The 23,004-nt window shown below is 38.0% G+C and overlaps 1 protein-coding gene across 1 annotated transcript in view; it reads left to right on the forward strand.

The window, feature by feature from the left end:
* The window catches only part of LOC139763966 (uncharacterized), a 178,156-nt gene that overhangs the window by 106,765 nt on the left and 48,387 nt on the right, over positions 1-23,004 (forward strand). The window contains exon 4 of the mRNA XM_071690445.1: positions 17,368-17,517. Coding sequence (XP_071546546.1) covers positions 17,368-17,517 — 150 coding nt within the window. The remainder of the gene's footprint in view (positions 1-17,367; positions 17,518-23,004) is intronic.

Consider the following 23,004-nt stretch of genomic DNA (forward strand, 5'->3'; position numbering starts at 1 on the left):
ATGATTTCTTTCCTAACTTAATGGATTTATCAATGAAAGATCTAAGGTACTTCAACTTAGATCCAATAGAATATATCTTCTCAAACTCATCATCAATAAACTCTGGACTGCAAATACGTAATGCCCTAGCAACTTAGATTGAAATGATGATGATGTAACTATGTCATGTTGAGATGAGTAATAATGGATATATGAGCATTCATTGGTGGGTGTTCTGTATATGCTAAACTTAAACTTGTTTCCTTGTCGATGGATCATGCAATCTAAAAATGGTAACATACCATTATTTTCATTTTCTACAGTAAATTTCATGGAAGATACTAAATCATTAAGTAATTGGAGAAATGTTTGTAAATTTTCATTTCTTGGCCAAACACAAACAACATTATCTACATAGCTAAAACAAATTGCATTAGAAGGTAAGAAATCCTTTAGTAGTTTTGTTTCAAAAAATCCCTATAAAGATTACTTAGTACAGGTGAAAGAGGGTTACGCATTGCCATCCCAAATTTTTGAGCATGATAATCTCCATTAAATTGAAATACACAGTCTTATATACACAATTTTATTAGTTCAATTAAATTAGACTTTGAAACAGGTAAATGAATATCACTCAAGACATCAAATAAATATTCTAAAATGTCATCAACTGGAACTTTGATGATAAATGAAGAAACATCAAAGCTAACTATTTTGAAATCAAAATTAACATTCATATTGTTTAGCTTGTTGACTAAATCTATATTGTTCATGATATTAGAACTTGATACCTTTCCCACTAAATGGCTTAATAAAGAAACTAACCATTTTTGACAATTCATATGTGATGGAGCCTACTGAATTCACTATAGGTCTTGCTGGAAAATTCTGTTTATGTTTTTTCATAAGTCTATACATATATGGCAATGAAAGGGACAAAGATGACAAACATTTGATAAGAGAAATGTTACCTTTCAACAGCAACCTCATTTCTTTATTGAAGTGAGAATTAACTGCTTCTAGGGGATTTTCATTAAGTTTAGAAAATGTTGTATTATCATTTAGAAGATCATTCATTTTAGATAAATATCTGCTTTTGTCTAAAATCACATCAGTGTTAGGCTTATCTCCTTTAGTAATATGTATATCCTTGTCTTATTTTTTTTTTTATACTTTGTCGCTGTCTCCCGCGTTTGCGAGGTAGCGCAAGGAAACAGACGAAAGAAATGGCCCAACCCCCCTCCCATACACATGTATATACATACGTCCACACACGCAAATATACATACCTAAACAACTTTCCATGGTTTACCCCAGACGCTTCACATGCCTTGATTCAATCCACTGACAGCACGTCAACCCTGGTATACCACATCGCTCCAATTCACTCTATTCCTTGCCCTCCTTTCACCCTCCTGCATGTTCAGGCCCCGATCACATAAAATCTTTTTCACTCCATCTTTCCACCTCCAATGTGGTCTCCATCTTCTCCTCGTTCCCTCCACCTCCGACACATATATCCTATTGGTCAATCTTTCCTCACTCATTCTCTCCATGTGCCCAAACCACTTCAAAACACCTTCTTCTGCTCTCTCAACCACGCTCTTTTTATTTCCACACATCTCTCTTACCCTTACGTTACTCACTCGATCAAACCACCTCACACCACACATTGTCCTCAAACATCTCATTTCCAGCACATCCATCCTCCTACGCACAACTCTATCCATAGCCCACGCCTCGCAACCATACAACATTGTTGGAACCACTATTCCTTCAAACATACCCATTTTTGCTTTCCCAGATAATGTTCTCGACTTCCACACATTCTTCAAAGCCCCCAGAATTTTCGCCCCCTCCCCCACCCTATGATCCACTTCCGCTTCCATGGTTCCATCCGCTGCCAGATCCATTCCCAGATATCTACAACACTTTACTTCCTCCAGTTTTTCTCCATTCAAACTCACCTCCCAATTGACTTGACCCTCAACCCTACTGTACCTAATAACCTTGCTCTTATTCACATTTACTCTTAACTTTCTTCTTCCACACACTTTACCAAACTCAGTCACCAGCTTCTGCAGTTTCTCACATGAATCAGCCACCAGCGCTGTATCATCAGCGAACAACAACTGACTCACTTCCCAAGCTCTCTCATCCCCAACAGACTTCATACTTGCCCCTCTTTCCAGGACTCTCGCATTTACCTCCATAACAACCCCATCCATAAACAAATTAAACAACCATGGAGACATCACACACCCCTGCCGCAAACCTACATTCACTGAGAACCAATCACTTTCCTCTCTTCCTACACGTACACATGCCTTACATCCTCGATAAAAACTTTTCACTGCTTCTAACAACTTTCCTCCCACACCATATATTCTTAATACCTTCCACAGAGCATGTCTATCAACTCTGTCATATGCCTTTTCCAGATCCATAAATGCTACATACAAATCCATTTGCTTTTCTAAGTATTTCTCACATACATTCTTCAAAGCAAACACCTGATCCACACATCCTCTACCACTTCTGAAACCACACTGCTCTTCCCCAATCTGATTCTCTGTACATTCCTTCACCCTCTCAATCAATACCCTCCCACATAATTTACCAGGAATACTCAACAAACTTATACCTCTGTAATTTGAGCACTCACTCTTATCCCCTTTGCCTTTGTACAATGGCACTATGCACGCATTCCGCCAATCCTCAGGCACCTCACCATGAGTCATACATACATTAAATAACCTTACCAACCAGTCAACAATACAGTTACCCCCTTTTTTAATAAATTCCACTGCAATACCATCCAAACCTGCTGCCTTGCCGGCTTTCATCTTCCGCAAAGCTTTCACTACCTCTTCTCTGTTTACCAAATCATTTTCCCTAACCCTCTCACTTTGCACACCACCTCGACCAAAACACCCTATATCTGCCACTCTATCATCAAACACATTCAACAAACCTTCAAAATACTCACTCCATCTCCTTCTCACATCACCACTACTTGTTATCACCTCCCCATTTGCGCCCTTCACTGAAGTTCCCATTTGCTCCCTTGTCTTACGCACTTTATTTACCTCCTTCCAGAACATCTTTTTATTCTCCCTAAAATTTAATGATACTCTCTCACCCCAACTCTCATTTGCCCTTTTTTTCACCTCTTGCACCTTTCTCTTGACCTCCTGTCTCTTTCTTTTATAGGTCTCCCACTCAATTGCATTTTTTCCCTGCAAAAATCGTCCAAATGCCTCTCTCTTCTCTTTCACTAATACTCTTACTTCTTCATCCCACCACTCACTACCCTTTCTAATCAACCCACCTCCCACTCTTCTCATGCCACAAGCATCTTTTGCGCAATCTATCACTGATTCCCTAAATACATCCCATTCCTCCCCCACTCCCCTTGCTTCCATTGTTCTCACCTTTTTCCAGTCTGTACTCAGTCTCTCCTGGTACTTCCTCACACAGGTCTCCTTCTCAAGCTAACTTACTCTCGCCACCCTCTTCACCCCAACATTCACTCTTCTTTTCTGAAAACCCATACAAATCTTCACCTTAGCCTCCACAAGATAATGATCAGACATCCCTCCAGTTGCACCTCTCAGCACATTAACATCCAAAAGTCTCTCTTTCGCACGCCTGTCATTTAACACGTAATCCTTGTCTTATTCTAAGGTGTTAATAGCTCTTATGAATTTTTTACGGCAATTAGCTTCCACTGGTGTTGATATAGTGGCATACACTAAACCCTTACAGATATCAATATCATCATTCCTTAAATTACTGTATTTTGCTAAATTTACAAAAAGACTTTGTGACATCAACACAGCTGTCTTCTCTGTTAGAGCAGACAAAGATTAAACCACAGCCTAATCCACACAAGGAATCTTTATCTAGTCGCTTATTAAACAGGTTTACCACAAAAGAAAGGTTTGTGTTCTTGGTCCACTGCGCTGTTTTCAATAAGATGGTCCAACTTACGATTTAGTGACACTTGTAGTCTATTGCGTTCTTTCTGTAAATCATCATAGCAATAGTCCAACATCCGGTTCTGTTAGTTTGTCGGTATTGGTATTTGAAAGGCACGTTTCTTCTCTCTTGAAATGTGAAAAGCCTCCTCATTTCAAGTTTCTTTAGTTCAATGTTTGTCTTTAAAATAATACTTCGAAATTGGTCAAACGGTCGACCAAACAGCTGCAACAAACGTTGAGGTAGGAGAGATCTTGGCATTCTTTATTCATCAAGGCATTTCCTAAGGAATTGAGATCTAAACTTCAGGTGGTGAGCCTTGATTAGCGATTTGAAGAAAACAGTAACGAAAGGAGAAAGTACAGGACAGCTTGTAGAGAAGTGATAGAAGAGCCGTGTGGAATCCATGTTGGAAAGGATCACAATTTTGCGCGTGATCAAGATATTCCTATGAGTCCTCGGGGAAAATGAATCACGAAAAGTTCCCAAGTGCACTTTTGTGTAATAATCACATCATCAGGGGAGACACAAGAGAGAAATATAACAGTCAGTTGATACATATCGAAGAGACGAAGCTAGGACGCCATTTGGTAAACAGGTGATTGTCCAAAACATACAACGATCGTTCATAAACGTATCATTTTACAAATCTGATCAACAATAAAGTTATCTAATTTGTATAAACCATCACTAATATTAAGAATATAATTCTTTGTTTATTTAATACTTGAAGACTCAATGACATTTCTCTTCGTAATAGAGTTAGAGTTGAAAACTGAGATGGCTTTACTCCAGTCAATACAATGATCATAGTTTTTAGCAAGATTAAACAAGGCATTTGATTCTTGTCCCGTTCTAATACTATATTTATGTTGCTTAAGTCTAACAAAAAGATCCTTACCAGTCTGAGCAGCATAGAATTTATCACAGTTTCCACAAGGCACTTTATAGATGCAACCAAGAGAAATTTCTGGTGAATTCCTGATTAAGATTTTCTTTATAGTATCATTGTTGCTAAAGGCAACAATTACATTAAAGGATTTAAGAAACATGGGAAACAAAGTGAAATTATTATCGAAAGGGAGAACTAAAAGATTCTTGGTGTCAATGGAAGGTTTGGGCTCAACTCTATAAAATGATATCTTTGCTAACTTAAGGGATTTATCAATGAAAGATCTAAGGTACGTTAACTTAGATCAAGTAGAATATATCTTCTCAAACTCATCATCAATAAACTCTGGACTGCAAATGCGTAATGCCCTAAAGAACATAAATTGAAATGATGATAATTTAACTCTGTTATGTTGAGATTAGTAATAATGGATATATGAGTATACATTGGTGGGTTTTCTGTATATGCTAAACTTAAACTTGTTTCCTTGTCTATGGACCATGCAGTCTAAAAGTGGTAACATACCATTATTTTCATTTTCTATAGTAAATTTGATGGAAGGTACTAAATTGTTAAGTGAGGGGAGAAATATTTGTAAATTTTCATTTGTTGGCCAAACACAAAGAACATCATCTACATACATAAACCAAATTGCATTGGAGAGTAAGATATCCTTTAGTAATTTTGTTTCAAAAAATTCCATATAAAGATTACTTAGTACAGGTGAAAGAGGGTTACCCATTGTCATGCTAAATTTTTGAGCATAATAATCTCCATTAAATTGAAATACACAGTCTTTTATACACAATTTTATCAGTTCAATGAAATTAGACTTTGAAACGGGTAAATGAATATCATCCAAGACATCAAATAGATATTCTAAAAGGTCATCAACTGGAACTTTAATAAAAAGTGAGGAAACATCAAAGTTAACTAATTTGAAATCAAAATTAACATTCAGATTGTTTAGCTTGTTGACTAAATCTGCATTTTTCATGATATTAGAACTTGATACCTTACCTACAAAATGTCTTAATAAAGAAACTAACCATTTTGACAATTTATATGTGATGGAGGCTACTGAACTCACTATAGGTCTTGCTGGAAAATTCGGTTTATGTGTTTTGATACGTCTATACATATATGGTAATGAAGGGGACAAAGATGACAAACTTTTGATAAGAGAAATGTTAGCTTTCAACAACATTTCATTTCTTTATTGAAGTGAGAATTAACTGCTTCTAAGGGATTTTTACTAAGTTTAGAACATGTTGTGTTATCATTTAGAAGATCATTCATTTTAGATAAATAGTTACTTTTATCTAAAATCACAACAACGTTACCCTTATCTTCTTTAGGATTATGTATATCCTTGTCTTTTTTTTAGGTGTTAATAGCTCTTATGAATCTTTTAGGGCAATTAGCTTCAACTGGTTTTGAGAAACTGCAAACACTAAAACCTTACAGATATTAATATCATCATTACTTAAATCACTGTATTTTGCTAAATTACAAAAAGTCTTTGTGACATCAACACACCTGGCCTCTCTGTTAGAGCACACAAAGCTTAAACCATAGCCTAATGCACACAAGGAATCTTTGTCTAGTTGTTTATTAGACAGGTTTACCACAAAAGATAGGTTTGTGTTCTTGGTCCAGTCGCCGTTTTCAATAAGATGGTCCAACTTACGATTTAGTGACACTTGTAACCTATTGCGTTCTTTCCTTAATTCATCATAGAAATAGTCCAACATCAAGATCTTCCAGTGTGTCGGTATTGCCATTTGAAAGGCACGTTTCTTCTCTCTTGAAATACGAAAAGCCTCCTCCATTTCAAGTTTCTTTAATTCAATGTTTTTCTTAAAAATAATACTTTGAAATTGGTCAAATGGTCGACCAAACAGCTGCAACAAACGTTGAGGTAGGACAGATCTTGGCATCACTTGTTCATCAAGGCTTTTCCTAAGGAATTGAAATCGTAACTTCAGGTGGTGAACCTTGATTAGCTATTTAGAGAAAGCAGTAACGAAAGGAGAAAGTCCAGGACAGCTTGTAGAGACATAATAGAAGAGTCTTGTGGAATCCATGTTAGAAAGGATCACAATTTTGCGCGTGATCAAGATATTCCTATGAGTCCAGGGGGAAAATGAAACACGAAAAGTTCCCAAATGCACTTTCGTGTAATAATCACATCATCAGGGGAGACACAAGAAAGAAATATAACAGTCAGTTGATATACATCGATGAGACGAAGCTAGGACACCATTTGGTAAACATGTGATTGTCTAAAACATACAACGAGCATTCATAAACTTATCATTTTAAAATCTTATCAACAATAAAGTTATGTAATTTGTATAAACCATCACTAATATTAAGATTATGATTCTTTGTGTATTTAATAATTGAAGAGTCAATGATGTTTCTCTTGGTAATAGAGGGTAGTGTTGATAACTGAGATGGCGTTACTCCAGTCAATACAATGATCATAGGTTTTAACATGATTAAACAAGGCATTTGATCCTCGTCCCGTTCTAACACTATATATATGTTGCTTAAGTCTAACAGAAAGATCGTTACCAGTCTGACCAACATAGAATTTATCAGTTTCCACAAGGTACTTTATAGAAGCAAGCAAGAGAAATTTCTGGTGAATTCCTGATTAGGACATTCTTTATAGTATTATTGTTGCTAAAGGCAACAATTACATTAAAGGATTTAAGCAACATGGGAAACAAAGTGAAATTATTAGTAAAAGGGAGAACTAAAAGATTCTTGGTGTCAATTGGAGCTTTGGGCTCAACTCTATAAAATGATTTCTTTGCTAACTTAAGGGATTTATCAATGAAAGATCTAAGGTACAACTTAGATCCAATAGAATATATCTTCTCAAACTCATCATTAATAAACTCTGGACAGCAAATAAGGAACATAGATTGAAATGATGATGATGTAACTCCCATGTTGAAATGAGTAATAATAGATATATGAACATACATTGGTGGGTTTTCTGTACGTGCTAAACTTAAACTTGTTATCTTGTCTATGGATCATGCGATATAAGGTTGGTAACATACAATTATTTTCATTTTCTACAGTAAATTTTATGGAAGATACAAAATTGTTAAGGGGAGAAATATTTGTAAATTTTTATTTCTTGGCCAAACACAAAGAGCATAATCTACATACCAAAACTAAATTGCAATGGAAGGTAAGATATCCTTTACTAATGTTGCTCCAAAAAATTCCACATAAAGATTACTTAGTACAGGTGAAAGAGGGTTACCCATTGCCATACTAAATTTCTGAGCATAATAATCTCCATTAAATTGAAATACATAGTCTCTTATACACAGTTTTATCAGTTCAATGAAATTAGACTTTGAAACAGGTAAATGAATATCATCCAAGACATCAAATAAATATTCTAAAAGGTCATCAACTGGAACTTTAATGAAAAATGAGGAAACTTCAAAGCTAACTAATTTAAAATCAAAATTAAACTTGATATTGTTTAGCCTGTTGACAAAATCTACATTGTTCATGATATTAGAATTTGATACCTTACCCACTAAAGGTCTTAATAATGAAACTAACCATTTTGACAATTGATGGAGCCTACTGAACTCACTATAGGTATTGCTGGAAAATTCTGTTTATGTGTTTTGATAAGTCTATACATATATGGCAATGAAGGGGACAAAGATGACAAACTTTTGATAAGAGAAATGTTACCTTTCAACAACAACTTCATTTCTTTATTGAAGTGAGAATTAACTGCTTCTAAGGGATTTTTACTAAGTTTAGAACATGTTGTGTTATCATTTAGAAGATCATTCATTTTAGAGGAATATTTACTTTTGTCTAAAATCACATCAGTGGTAGCCTTATCTCCTTTAGTAATATGTATATCCTTGTCTTTTTTTAGGTGTTAATAGCTCTTATGAATCATTTAGGGCAATTAGCTCCCACTGGTTTTGACCAACTAGCATACACTAAAACCTTACAGATATTAATATCATCATTACTTATATTACTGTATTTTACTAAATTACAAGAGCCTTTGTGACATCAACACAGCTGGCTTCTCTGTTAGAGCACACAAAGCTTAAACCATAGCCTAATGCACACAAGGAAACTTTTTCTAGTTGTTTATTAGACAGTTTGTGTTCTTGGTCCAGTCGCTGTTTTCAATAAGATGGTCCAACCTACGATTTAGTGACACTTGTAGCCTATTGCGTTCTTTCCTTAATTCATCATAGCAATAGTCCAACATCCGGTTCTTCCAGTGTGTCGGTATTGCCATTTAAAAGTCACATTTCTTCTCTCTTGAAATGCGAGAAGCCTCCTCCATTTCAAGTTTCTTTAATTCAATGTTTTTCTTTAAAATAATACTTTGAAATTGGTCAAATGGTAGACCAGACAGCTGCAACAAACGTTCAGGCAGGACTGATCTTGAAATCACTTGTTCAGCAAGGCGTTTCCTAAGGAATTCAGATCGTAACTTCAGTTGGTGAGCCTTGATTAGTGATTTGGAGAAAGCAGTAACGAAAGGAGAAAGTCCAGGACAGCTTATAGAGAAATAATAGAAGAGCCGTGTAGAATGCATGTTGGAGAGGATCACAAATTTTCGCGTGATCAAGGTATTCCTATGAGTCGAGGGGGAAAAGGAAACACGAAATGTTCTCAAGAGCACTTTCGTGTATTAATCACATCAGGGGAGACACAAGAGAGAAATATAACAGTTCAACAATAAAGTTATCTAATTTGTATAAACCATCACTAATATTAAGATTTTAATTCTTTGTGTATTTAATAATTGAAGAGTCAATGATATTTCTTTTGGTAATAGAGTTAGAGTTGATAACAGAGATGGTGTTACTCCAGTCAATACAATGATCATAGTTTTACCATGATTAAGCAAGGCATTTGATTCTTGTCCCGTTCTAATACTATATTTATGTTGCGTATAACTAATATAAAGATCCTTACCAGTCTGACCAACATAGAATTTATCACAGTTTCCACAAGGCACTTTATAGAATCAAGCAAGAGAATGTTCTGGTGAATTCCTGATTAAGATATTGTTTATAGTATTACTGTTGGTAAAGGCAACAATTACCTTAAAGCATTTAAGCAACATGGGAAACAAAGTGAAATTATTATCAAAAGGGAGAACTAAAAGATTCTTTGTGTCAATGGGAGGTTTGGGCTCAACTCTATAAAATGATATCTTTGCTAACTTAAGGGATTTATCAATGAAAGATCTAAGGTACGTTAACTTAGATCAAGTAGAATATATCTTCTCAAACTCATCATCAATAAACTCTGGACTGCAAATACGTAATGCCCTAAAGAACATAGATTGAAATGATGATAATTTAACTATGTCATGTTGAGATTAGTAATAATGGATAAATGAGTATACATTGGTGGGTTTTCTGTATATGCTAAACTTAAACTTGTTTCCTTGTCTATGGACCATGCAGTCTAAAAGTGATAACATACCATTATTTTCATTTTCTACAGTAAATTTGATTGAAGGTACTAAATTGTTAAGTAAGGGGAGAAATATTTGTAAATTTTCATTTGTTGGCCAAACACAAAGAACATCATCTACACACCTGAACTAAATTGCATTGAAGGGTAAGATATCCTTTAGTAATTTTGTTTCAAAAAATTCCATATAAAGATTACTTAGTACAGGTGAAAGAGGGTTACCCATTGCCATACTAAATTTTTGAGCATAGTAATCTCCAACAAACTGAAATACACAGTCTTTTATACGCAATCTTATCACTTCACTGAAATTAGACTTTGAAACAGGTAAATGAATATCATCCAAGAATTCAAATAAACATTCGAAAAGGTTCTCAACTGGAACTTTAATGAAAAGTGAGGAAACATCAAAGCTAACTAATTTGAAATCAAAATTAACATTCATATTATTTAGCTTGTTGACTAAATCTACATTGTTCATGATATTAGAATTTGATACCTTACCCACTAAATGGCTTAATAAAGAAACTAACCATTTTGACAATTTATATGTAAAGGAGCCTACTAAACTCACTATAGGTCTTGCTGGAAAACTCTGTTTATGTGTTTTAATAAGTCTACACATATATGGCAGTGAAGGGGACAATGATGACAAACTTTTGATAAGAGAAATGTTACCTTTCAACAACAACTTCATTTCTTTATTGAAGTGAGAATTAACTGCTCCTAAGGGATTTTTACTAAGTTTAGAACATGTTGTGTTATCATTTAGAAGATCATTCATTTTAGATGCTTGCCCCTCTTTCCAAAACTCTTGCATTCACCTCCCTAACAACCCCATCCATAAACAAGTTAAACAACCATGGAGACATCACACACCCCTGCCGCAAACCTACATTCACTAAGAACCAATCACTTTCCTCTCTTCCTACACGTACACCTGCCTTACATCCTCGATAAAAACTTTTCACTGCTTCTAACAACTTGCCTCGCACACCATATATTCATAATACCTTCCACAGAGCACCTCTATCAACTCTATCATATGCCTTCTCCAGACCCATAAATGCTACATACAAATCCATTTGTTTTTCTAAGTATTTCTCACATACATTCTCCAAAGCAAACAACTGGTACACACATCCTCTACCACTTCTGAAACCACACTGCTCTTCCCCAATCTGATGCTCTGTACATTCCTTCATCCTCTCAATCAATACCCTCCCATATAATTTACCAGGAATACTCAACAAACTTATACCTCTGTAATTTGTGCACTCACTCTTATCCCCTTTGCCTTTGAACAATGGCACTATGCACGGATTCCGCCAATCCTAAGGCAGCTCACTATGAGTCATACATACATTAAATAACCTTACCAACCAGTCAACAATACAGTCACCCCCTTTTTTAATAGATTCCACTGCAATACCATCCAAACAGCGCTGGTTGCTGATTCATGTGAGAAACTGCAGAAGCTGGTGACTGAGTTTGGTAAAGTGTGTGAAAGAAGAAAGTTAAGAGTAAATATGAATAAAAGCAAGGTTATTAGGTACAGTAGGGTTGAGGGTTAAGTCAATTGGGAGGTAAGTTTGAATGGAGAAAAACTGGAGAAAGTAAAGTGTTTTAGATATCTGGGAGTGGATCTGGCAGCGGATGGAACCATTGAAGCTGAAGTGAATCATAGGGTGGGGGAGGGGGCGAAAATCCTGTGAGCCTTGAAGAATGTGTGGAAGTCGAGAACATTATCTCGGAAAGCAAAAATGGGTATGTTTGAAGGAATAGTGTTTCCTACAATGTTGTATGGCTGCGAGGCGTGGGCTATGGATAGAGTTGTGCGAAGAAGGGTGAATGTGCTGGAAATGAGATGTTTGAGGACAATGTGTGGTATGAGGTGGTTTGATCGAGTAAGTAATGTAATGGTAAGAGAGATGTGTGGAAATAAAAAGAGCGTGGTTGAGAGAGCAGAAGAGGGTGTTTTGAAATGGTTTGGGCACATGGAGAGAATGAGTGAGGAAAGATTGACCAAGAGGATATATGTGTCGGAGGTAGAGGGAACGAGGAGAAGTGGGAGACCAAATTGGAGGTGGAAAGATGGAGTGAAAAAGATTTTGAGTGATCGGGGTCTTAACATGCAGGAGGGTGAAAGGCGGGCAAGGAATAGAGTGAATTGGATCGATGTGGTATACCGGGGTTGACGTGCTGTCAGTGGATTGAATCAGGGCACGTGAAGCGTCTAGGGAAAACCATGGAAATTTGTATGGGGCCTGGATGTGGAAAGTGAGCTGTGGTTTCAGGCATTATTGCATGACAGCTAGAGACTGAGTGTGAACGAATTGGGACTTTGTTGTCTTTTCCTAGCGCTACCTCGAACACATGAGGGGGGAGGGGGATGGTATTCCATGGGTGTCGAGGTGGCGACGAGAATGAATAAAGGCAGACAGTGTGAATTGTGTGCATGTGTATATATGTATGTGTCTGTGTGTGTAGATATATGTGTACATTGAGATGTATAGGTATGTATATTTACGTGTGTGGACGTGTATGTATATACACGTGTATGGAGGTGGGTTGGGTCATTTCTTTCGTCTGTTTCCTTGCGCTACCTCGTAAACGCGGGAGACAGCGACAAAGCAAAATAAATAGATAATAAATAATATATATATATATATATATATATATATATATATATATATATATATATATATATATATATATATTTTTTTTTTTTTTGCTTTGTCGCTGTCTCCCGCGTTTGCGAGGTAGCGCAAGGAAACAGACGAAAGAAATGGCCCAACCCACCCCCATACACATGTATATACATACGTCCACACACGCAAATATACATACCTACACAGCTTTCCATGGTTTACCCCAGACGCTTCACATGCCTTGATACAATCCACTGACAGCAAGTCAACCCCGGTATACCACATCGCTCCAATTCACTCTATTCCTTGCCCTCCTTTCACCCTCCTGCATGTTCAGGCCCCGATCACACAAAATCTTTTTCACTCCATTTTCCACCTCCAATTTGGTCTCCCTCTTCTCCTCGTTCCCTCCACCTCCGACACATATATCCTCTTGGTCAATCTTTCCTCACTCATTCTCTCCATGTGCCCAAACCATTTCAAAACACCCTCTTATGCTCTCTCAACCACGCTCTTTTTATTTCCACACATCTCTCTTACCCTTACGTTACTTACTCGATCAAACCACCTCACACCACACATTGTCCTCAAACATCTCATTTCCAGCACATCCATCCTCCTGCGCACAACTCTATCCATAGCCCACGCCTCGCAACCATACAACATTGTTGGAACCACTATTCCTTCAAACATACCCATTTTTGCTTTCCGAGATAATGTTCTCGACTTCCACACATTCTTCAAAGCTCCCAGGATTTTCGCCACCTCCCCCACCCTATGATCCACTTCCGCTTCCATGGTTCCATCCGCTGCCAGATTCACTCCCAGATATCTAAAACACTTTACTTCCTCCAGTTTTTATCCATTCAAACTCACCTCCCAATTGACTTGACCCTCAACCCTACTGTACCTAATAACCTTGCTCTTATTCACATTTACTCTTAACTTTCTTCTTTCACACACTTTACCAAACTCAGTCACCAGCTTCTGCAGTTTCTCACATGAATCAGCCACCAGCGCTGTATCATCAGCGAACAACAACTGACTCACTTCCCAAGCTCTCTCATCCCCAACAGACTTCATACTTGCCCCTCTTTCCAAAACTCTTGCATTCACCTCCCTAACAACCCCATCCATAAACAAATTAAACAACCATGGAGACATCACACACCCCTGCCGCAAACCTACATTCACTGAGAACCAATCACTTTCCTCTCTTCCTACACGTACACATGCCTTACATCCTCGATAAAAAACTTTTCAATGCTTCTAACAACTTGCCTCCCACACCATACATTATTAATACCTTCCTCAGAGCATCTCTATCAACTCTATCATATGCCTTCTCTAGATCCATGAATGCTACATACAAATCCATTTGCTTTTCTAAGTATTTCTCACATACATTCTTCAAAGCAAACACCTGATCCACACATCCTCTACCACTTCTAAAACCACACTGCTCTTCCCCAATCTGATGCTCTGTACCTGCCTTCACCCTCTCAGTCAATACCCTCCCATATAATTTACCAGGAATACTCAACAAACTTATACCTCTGTAATTTGAGCACTCACTCTTATCCCCTTTGCCTTTGTACAATGGCACTGTGCACGCATTCCGCCAATCCTCAGGCACCTCACCATGAGTCATACATACATTAAATAACCTTACCAACCAGTCAATAATACAGTCACCCCCTTTTTTAATAGATTCCACTGCAATACCATCCAAACCTGCTGCCTTGCCGGCTTTCATCTTCCGCAAAGCTTTTACTACCTCTTCTCTGTTTACCAAATCATTTTCCCTAACCCTCTCACTTTGCACACCACCTCGAACAAAACTCCCTATATCTGCCACTCTATCATCAAACACATTCAACAAACCTTCAAAATACTCACTCCATCTCCTTCTCACATCACCACTACTTGTTATCACCTCCCCATTTGCGCCCTTCACTGAAGTTTCCATTTGCTCCCTTGTCTTACGGACTTTATTTACCTCCTTCCAGAACGTCTTTTTATTCTCCCTAAAATTTAATGATACTCTCTCACCCTAACTCTCATTTGCCCTCTTTTTCACCTCTTGCACCTTTCTCTTGACCTCCTGTCTCTTTCCTTTATACATATCCCACTCAATTGCATTTTTTCCCTGCAAAAATCGTCCAAATGCCTCTCTCTTCTCTCTTCTCTTTCACTAATAATCTTACTTCTTCATCCCACCACTCACTACCCTTTCTAATCAACCCACCTCCCACTCTTCTCATGCCACAAGCATCTTTTGCGCAATCCATCACTGATTCCCTAAATACATCCCATTCCTCCCCCACTCCCCTTACTTCCATTGTTCTCACCTTTTTCTATTCTGTACTCAGTCTCTCCTGGTACTTCCTCACACAAGTCTCCTTCCCAAGCTCACTTACTCTCACCACCCTCTTCACCCCAACATTCACTCTTCTTTTCTGAAAACCCATACAAATCTTCACCTTAGCCTCCACAAGATAATGATCAGACATCCCTCCAGTTGCACCTCTCAGCACATTAACATCCAAAAGTCTCTCTTTCGCGCGCCTGTCAATTAACACGTAATCCAATAACGCTCTCTGGCCATCTCTCCTACTTACATACGTATACTTATGTATATCTCGCTTTTTAAACCAGGTATTCCCAATCACCAGTCCTTTTTCAGCACATAAATCTACAAGCTCTTCACCATTTCCATTTACAAAACTGAACACCCCATGTATACCAATTATTCCTCAACTGCCACATTACTCAACTTTGCATTCAAATCACCCATCACTATAACCCGGTCTCCTGCATCAAAACCACTAACACACTCATTCAGCTGCTCCCAAAACACTTGCCTCTCATGATCTTTCTTCTCATGCCCAGGTGCATATGCACCAATAATCACCCATCTCTCTCCATCAACTTTCAGTTTTACCCATATCAATCGAGAATTTACTTTCTTACATTCCATCACATACTCCCACAACACCTGTTTCAGGAGTACTGCTACTCCTTCCCTTGCTCTTGTCCTCTCACTAACCCCTGACTTTACTCCCAAGACATTCCCAAACCACTCTTCCCCTTTACCCTTGAGCTTCGTTTCACTCAGAGCCAAAACATCCAGGTTCCTTTCCTCAAACATACTACCTATCTCTCCTTTTTTCACATGTTGGTTACATCCACACACATTTAGACACCCCAGTCTGAGCCTTCGAGGAGGATGAGCACCCCCCGCGTGACTCCTTCTTCTGTTTCCCATTTTAGAAAGTTAAAAAATACAAGGAGGGGAGGATTTCTGGCCCCCCGCTCCCGTCCCCTCTAGTCGCCTTCTACGACACGCGAGGAATGCGTGGGAAGTATTCTTTCACACCTATCCCCAGGGATAATATACATATATATACACATATACATATATACACATACATACGCACATATACACACACACACACACACACATATACATATATATACATATGAAAAATTTAAGAAACAATTTAGAAAACCTTAAACTTCTAGCTTGAAATGAAATGAATAAATGAATGTCACATAATGGTTCAACCTCTGGCTATGGAAAAGGGAAATGTATGATTTATTTACACAAACGTCAATAGCAGTTCTCATCAATTTAACCACTGTATCAATAAGCTTCAATGTCTAAGCTACATTTTTTCCAATTTCACTATTTTCTTGTCAAAGCACCTTGTATGAAAACTATCACTCCAGTAACACAACTATAAACATTTACTTCCCCTTTAAAAAAAAAAAAATATATATATATATATATATATATATATATATATATATATATACATATATTTATATATATATATATATATATATATATATATATATATATATATATATATATATATATATATATATATATATATATATATATAGAGAGAGAGAGAGAGAGAGAGAGAGAGAGAGAGAGAGAGAATGTGTCACGAACATGGATATCCTTTGCATATCACTGAAAGTAGCTCTTGTAATTTTTAAGAACATTTCTTACTAGAATCTGGCATAATATGATAAGATTTGTATGAAGGAGGATATTGAGAGTAAACGGTTATTAGAGTCAGAAGTTGAAATACTGGAAAAAGTGAAGTGTTTCAGATAAGTGGGCGTGAGCTTGGTGACGAATGGAACTATGGAAGCGGAAGTGAGTCATAGCAGGGAAAGGATAAACACCTATGAAACGAATACTCCATTAAAGAGGCTGTGCTCTGTTTCGTCAATTGATGATGGTACAGCCTCGCCATTTGGAGACCAGTAACAAGTGTGTTGACATCTGTAAATATCTGCGATGTTTCAATTATTCTGTTTAAACTAATGAAGCCCAATGATGAATTGCAGCAAAACTATGGGACATACAGCGTCGCCCAGGCCTTACAACGACACTCTCCGCTTAAGAGGAAGCTTGACGCGTTTATGGGCAGGATGCAAGACAGTGGCCTCGTCTGGAAGTTCGTCCTTGATTCTCTTCAACTAGACGCTACCCTTAGGGTGAGAGAGAGAGAGAGAGAGAGAGAGAGAGAGAGAGAGAGAGAGAGAGAGAGAGAGAGAGAGAGAGAGAGAGAGAGAGAGAGAGAGAGAGAGGGAGAGATCATCAATGCTCTTTACCTTTAATCATAAATCAATTTTTAGAAATCACTTAACATTGGTTTACTTTCTAAAGGTTCAATTGCAGTCGAAATCAGAATGAGCACACACACACACACACACACACACACACACACACACACACACACAAACACACACACACACACACACACACACACACAAACACACACACACACACAAAATATGCGGTGTGAGGTGTGGTTTGATCGAGTAATGAAAGGGTAAGAGAGATGTATGGTAATAAAAAGAGTGTGGTTGAGAGAAGAGGGTGTTTTGAAATGGTTTGGTCACATGGAGAGAACGAGTAAGGAAAGATTAACGAAGAGGATATATGTGTCAGAGGTGGAGGGATCGAGGAGAAGTGAGACCAAATTGGAGATGGAAGGATGGAGTGAATAAGATTTTGAGCGATCGGAGCCTGAACTTGCAGAAGGGTGAAAGGCTTGCAAGGAATAGAGTGAATAGGAACGATGTGGTACACCGGGGTCAACGTGCTACCAATGGACTGAATCGGGGAACGTGAAGCGTGTGCGTTAAACCATGGAAAAGTCTGTGGTTTCGGTGCATCACATACACATAACAGCTAGAGACTGAGTGTGAACGACATTGGCCTATTTGTCTTTTCCTGGTGCTACCTTGCTGGGGGGGGGGGGGGGTAATATTCTGTGTGGCGGGGTGGAGACGGGAATGGATGAAGGCAGCAAGTATGAATGTGTATATATGCACATGTCTGTGTATGTATATGTCTGTTTATGTTGATATGTATATGTATGGCGGGGTGGAGACGTAAATGGATGAAGGCAGCAAGTATGAATGTGTATATATGCATATGTCTTTGTATGTATACGTCTGTTCATGTTGATATCTATATATATGCACATGTGCGTGCATGGGCGTCTATGTATATATATATATATATATATATATATATATATATATATATATATATATATATATATATATATATATATATATATATATATATATATATATATATATATATATATATATATATATATATATATATATATATGTATATATATATATATATATATATATATATATATATATATATATATATATATATATATATATATATATATATATATATATATATATATATATATATACATATATATATATATATATATATATATATATATATATATATATATATATATATATATATATATATATATATATATATATATTTTTTTTTTTTTTTTCAAACTATTCGCCATTTCCCGCGTTAGCGAGGTAGCGTTAAGAACAGAGGACTGGGCCTTTTTTGGAATATCCTCACCTGGCCCCCTCTGTTCCTTCTTTTGGAAAATTAAAAAAAAAAAAAAACGAGAGGGGAGGATTTCCAGCCCCCCGCTCCCTCCCCTTTTAGTCGCCTTCTACGACACGCAGGGAATACGTGGGAAGTATTCTTAATCCCCTATCCCCTATATATATACATATATATATATATATATATATATATATATATATATATACATATATATATATATATATATATATATATATATATATATATATATATATATATATATATATATATATATATATATATATATATATATATATATATATATATATATATATATATATATATATATATATATATATATATATATATATATATATATATATATATATGTGTGTGTGTGTGTATATACCTATACATTTCAATGTATACATGCAAAGCAAAGTATACATACAAAGACATATACATATATGCACATGTACATAATTTCTACTTGCTGCCCTTATTCATTTCCGTCGCCACCCCGCCACATATAGAGTGACAACCCCCCCCCCCCCCCCCCCCCCCCCCCCCCCAACGCACGGGAGGTAGCGCCAGGAATAGAGAACAAAGGCCACATTCGTTCACACTCATTCTCTAGCTGTCATGTATAATACACCGAAACCACAGCTCCCTTTCCACACATTCAGGCCCCACAAAACTTTCCATGATTTAACCCATATGTTTCACATACCCTGGTTAAATCCGTTGATACCACGTCGACCCCGGTATACCACATCGTTCCAATTCACTCTATTCCTTGCAAGCCTCTCACCCTCCTGCATGTTCAGGCCCCGATCGCTCAAAATCTTTTTTACTCCATCCTTCCACCTCCAATTTGGTCTCCCAATTCTCCTCGTTCCCTTCACCTCTGACACATATAGCCTCTTTGTCAATCTTGCATCACTCATTCTCTCCATGTGACCAAACCATTTCAACACACCCTCTTCTGCTCTCTCAACCACACTCTTTTTATCACGACACATCTCTCTTACCCTTTCATTGCTTACTCGATAAACCACCTCACACCACATATTGTCCTCATAATTCTCATTTCAAACACATCCACCCTCCTCCGTACAACCCTATCTATAACCCAAGCGTCGCAAGCATATAACATTGTTGGAACCACTTCAAACATACCCATTTTTGCTTTCTGAGATAATATTCTCGACTTCCACACATTTTTCAATGCTCCCAGAACTTTCGCCCCCTCCCCCACCCGGTGATTCACTTCCGCTGCCAAATCCACTCCCAGATATCTAAAACACTTCACTTCCTCCAGTTTTTCTCCATTCTCTCTTACCTCCCAATTGACTTGTCCCTCAACCCTACTGTACCTAATAACGTGTAGGAAGAGAGGAAAGTGATTGGTTCTCAGTGAATATAGGTTTGCGGCAGGGGTGTGTGATGTCTCCATGGTTGTTTAATTTGTTTATGGATGGGGTTGTTAGGGAGGTAAAGGCAAGAGTTTTGGAAAGAGGGGCAAGTATGAAGTCTGTTGGGGATGAGAGAGCTTGGGAAGTGAGTCAGTTGTTGTTCGCTGATGATACAGCGCTGGTGGCTAATTCATGTGAGAAACTGCAGAAGCTGGTGACGGAGTTTGATAAAGTGTGTGGAAGAAGAAAGTTAAGAGTAAATGTGAATAAGAGCAAGGTTATTAGGTACAGTAGGGTTGAGGGTCAAGTAAATTGGGAGGTGAGTTTGAATGGAGAAAAACTGGAGGAAGTGAAGTGTTTTAGATATCTGGGAGTGGATCTGGCAGCGGATGGAACCATGGAAGCAGAAGTGGACCATAGGGTGGGGGAGGGGGCGAAAATTCTGGGAGCCTTGAAGAATGTGTGGAAGTCGAGAACATTATCTCGGAAAGCAAAAATGGGTATGTTTGAAGGAATAGTGGTTCCAACAATGTTGTATGGTTGCGAGGCGTGGGCTATGGATAGAGTTGTGCGCAGGAGGATGGATGTGCTGGAAATGAGATGTCTGAGGACAATGTGTGGTGTGAGGTGGTTTGATCGAGTAAGTAACGTAAGGGTGAGAGAGATGTGTGGAAATAAAAAGAGCGTGGTTGAGAGAGCAGAAGAGGGTGTTTTGAAATGGTTTCGGCACATGGAGAGAATGAGTGAGGAAAGGTTGACCAAGAGGATATATGTATCGGAGGTGGAGGGAACGAGGAGAAGAGGGAGACCAAATTGGAGGTGGAAAGATGGAGTGAAAAAGATTTTGTGTGATCGGGGCCTGAACTTGCAGGAGGGTGAAAGGAGGGCAAGGAATAGAGTGAATTGGAGCAATGTGGTATACCGGGGTTGACGTGCTGTCAGTGGATTGAATCAAGACATGTGAAGCGTCTGGGGTAAACCATGGAAAGCTGTGTAGGTATGTATATTTGCGTGTGTGGACGTATGTATATACATGTGTATGGGGGGGGGGTTGGGCCATTTCTTTCGTCTGTTTCCTTGCGCTACCTCGCAAACGCGGGAGACAGCGACAAAGTATAAAAAAAAAAAAATATATATCTTTTCTTTCTTTCATACTATTCGCCATTTCCCGCGTTAGCAAGGTAGCGCTAAGAACAGAGGACTGGGCCTCTGAGGGAACATCCTCACCTGGCCTCGTTCTCTGTTCCTTCTTTTGCAAAATTAAAAAAAAAAAAGAGAGGGGAGGATTTCCAGCCCCCCGCTATCTCCCCTTTTAGTCGCCTTCTACGACACGCAGGGAATACGTGGGAAGTATTCTTTCTCCCCTATCCCCAGGGATAATATATATATATATATATATGTATATATATATATATATATATATATATATATATATATATATATATATATATATATATATATATATATATATATATATATATATATTTTTTTTTTTTTTTTTTTCTTTTTTTTTTTTTTTTGGCTTTATAGCTGTCTCCCGCGTTTCCGAGGTAGCGCAAGGAAACAGACGAAAGAAATGGCCCAACCCACCCCCATACACATGTATATACATACGTCCACACACGCAACTATACGTACCTACACAGCTTTCCATGGTTTACCCCAGACGCTTCACATGCCCTGATTCAATCCACTGACAGCACGTCAACCCCGGTATACCACATCGATCCAATTCACTCTATTCCTTGCACTCCTTTCACCCTCCTGCATGTTCAGGCCCCGATCACACAAAATCTTTTTCACTCCATCTTTCCACCTCCAATTTGGTCTCCCACTTCTCCTCGTTCCCTCCACCTCTGACACATATATCCTCTTGGTCAATCTTTCCTCACTCATTCTCTCCATGTGCCCAAACCATTTCAAAACACCCTCTTCTGCTCTCTGAACCACGCTCTTTTTATTTCCACACATCTCTCTTACCCTTACGTTACTTACTCCATCAAACCACTTCACACCACATATTGTCCTCAAACATCTCATTTCCAGCACATCCATCCTCCTGCGCACAACTCTATCCATAGCCCACGCCTCGCAACCATACAACATTGTTGGAACCACTATTCCTTCAAACATACCCATTTTTGCTTTCCCAGATAATGTTCTCGACTTCCACACATTCTTCAAGGCTCCCAGGATTTTCGCCCCCTCCCCCACCCTATGATCCACTTCCGCTTCCATGGTTCCATCCGCTGCCAGATCCACTCCCAGATATCTAAAACACTTTACTTCCTCCAGTTTTTCTCCATTAAAACTTACCTCCCAATTGACTTGACCCTCAACCCTACTGTACCTAATAACCTTGCTCTTATTCACATTTACTCTTAACTTTCTTCTTTCACACACTTTACCAAACTCAGTCACCAGCTTCTGCAGTTTCTCACATGAATCAGCCACCAGCGCTGTATCATCAGCGAACAACAACTGACTCACTTCCCAAGCTCTCTCATCCCCAACAGACTTCATACTTGCCCCTCTTTCCAAAACTCTTGCATTCACCTCCCTAACAACCCCATCCATAAACAAATTAAACAAACATGGAGACATCACACACCCTTGCCGCAAACCTACATTCACTGAGAACCAATCACTTTCCTCTCTTCCTACACGTACACATGCCTTACA

This window comes from Panulirus ornatus, chromosome 48, assembly GCF_036320965.1.
Source record: "Panulirus ornatus isolate Po-2019 chromosome 48, ASM3632096v1, whole genome shotgun sequence".
NCBI classification, from domain to species: domain Eukaryota; kingdom Metazoa; phylum Arthropoda; class Malacostraca; order Decapoda; family Palinuridae; genus Panulirus; species Panulirus ornatus.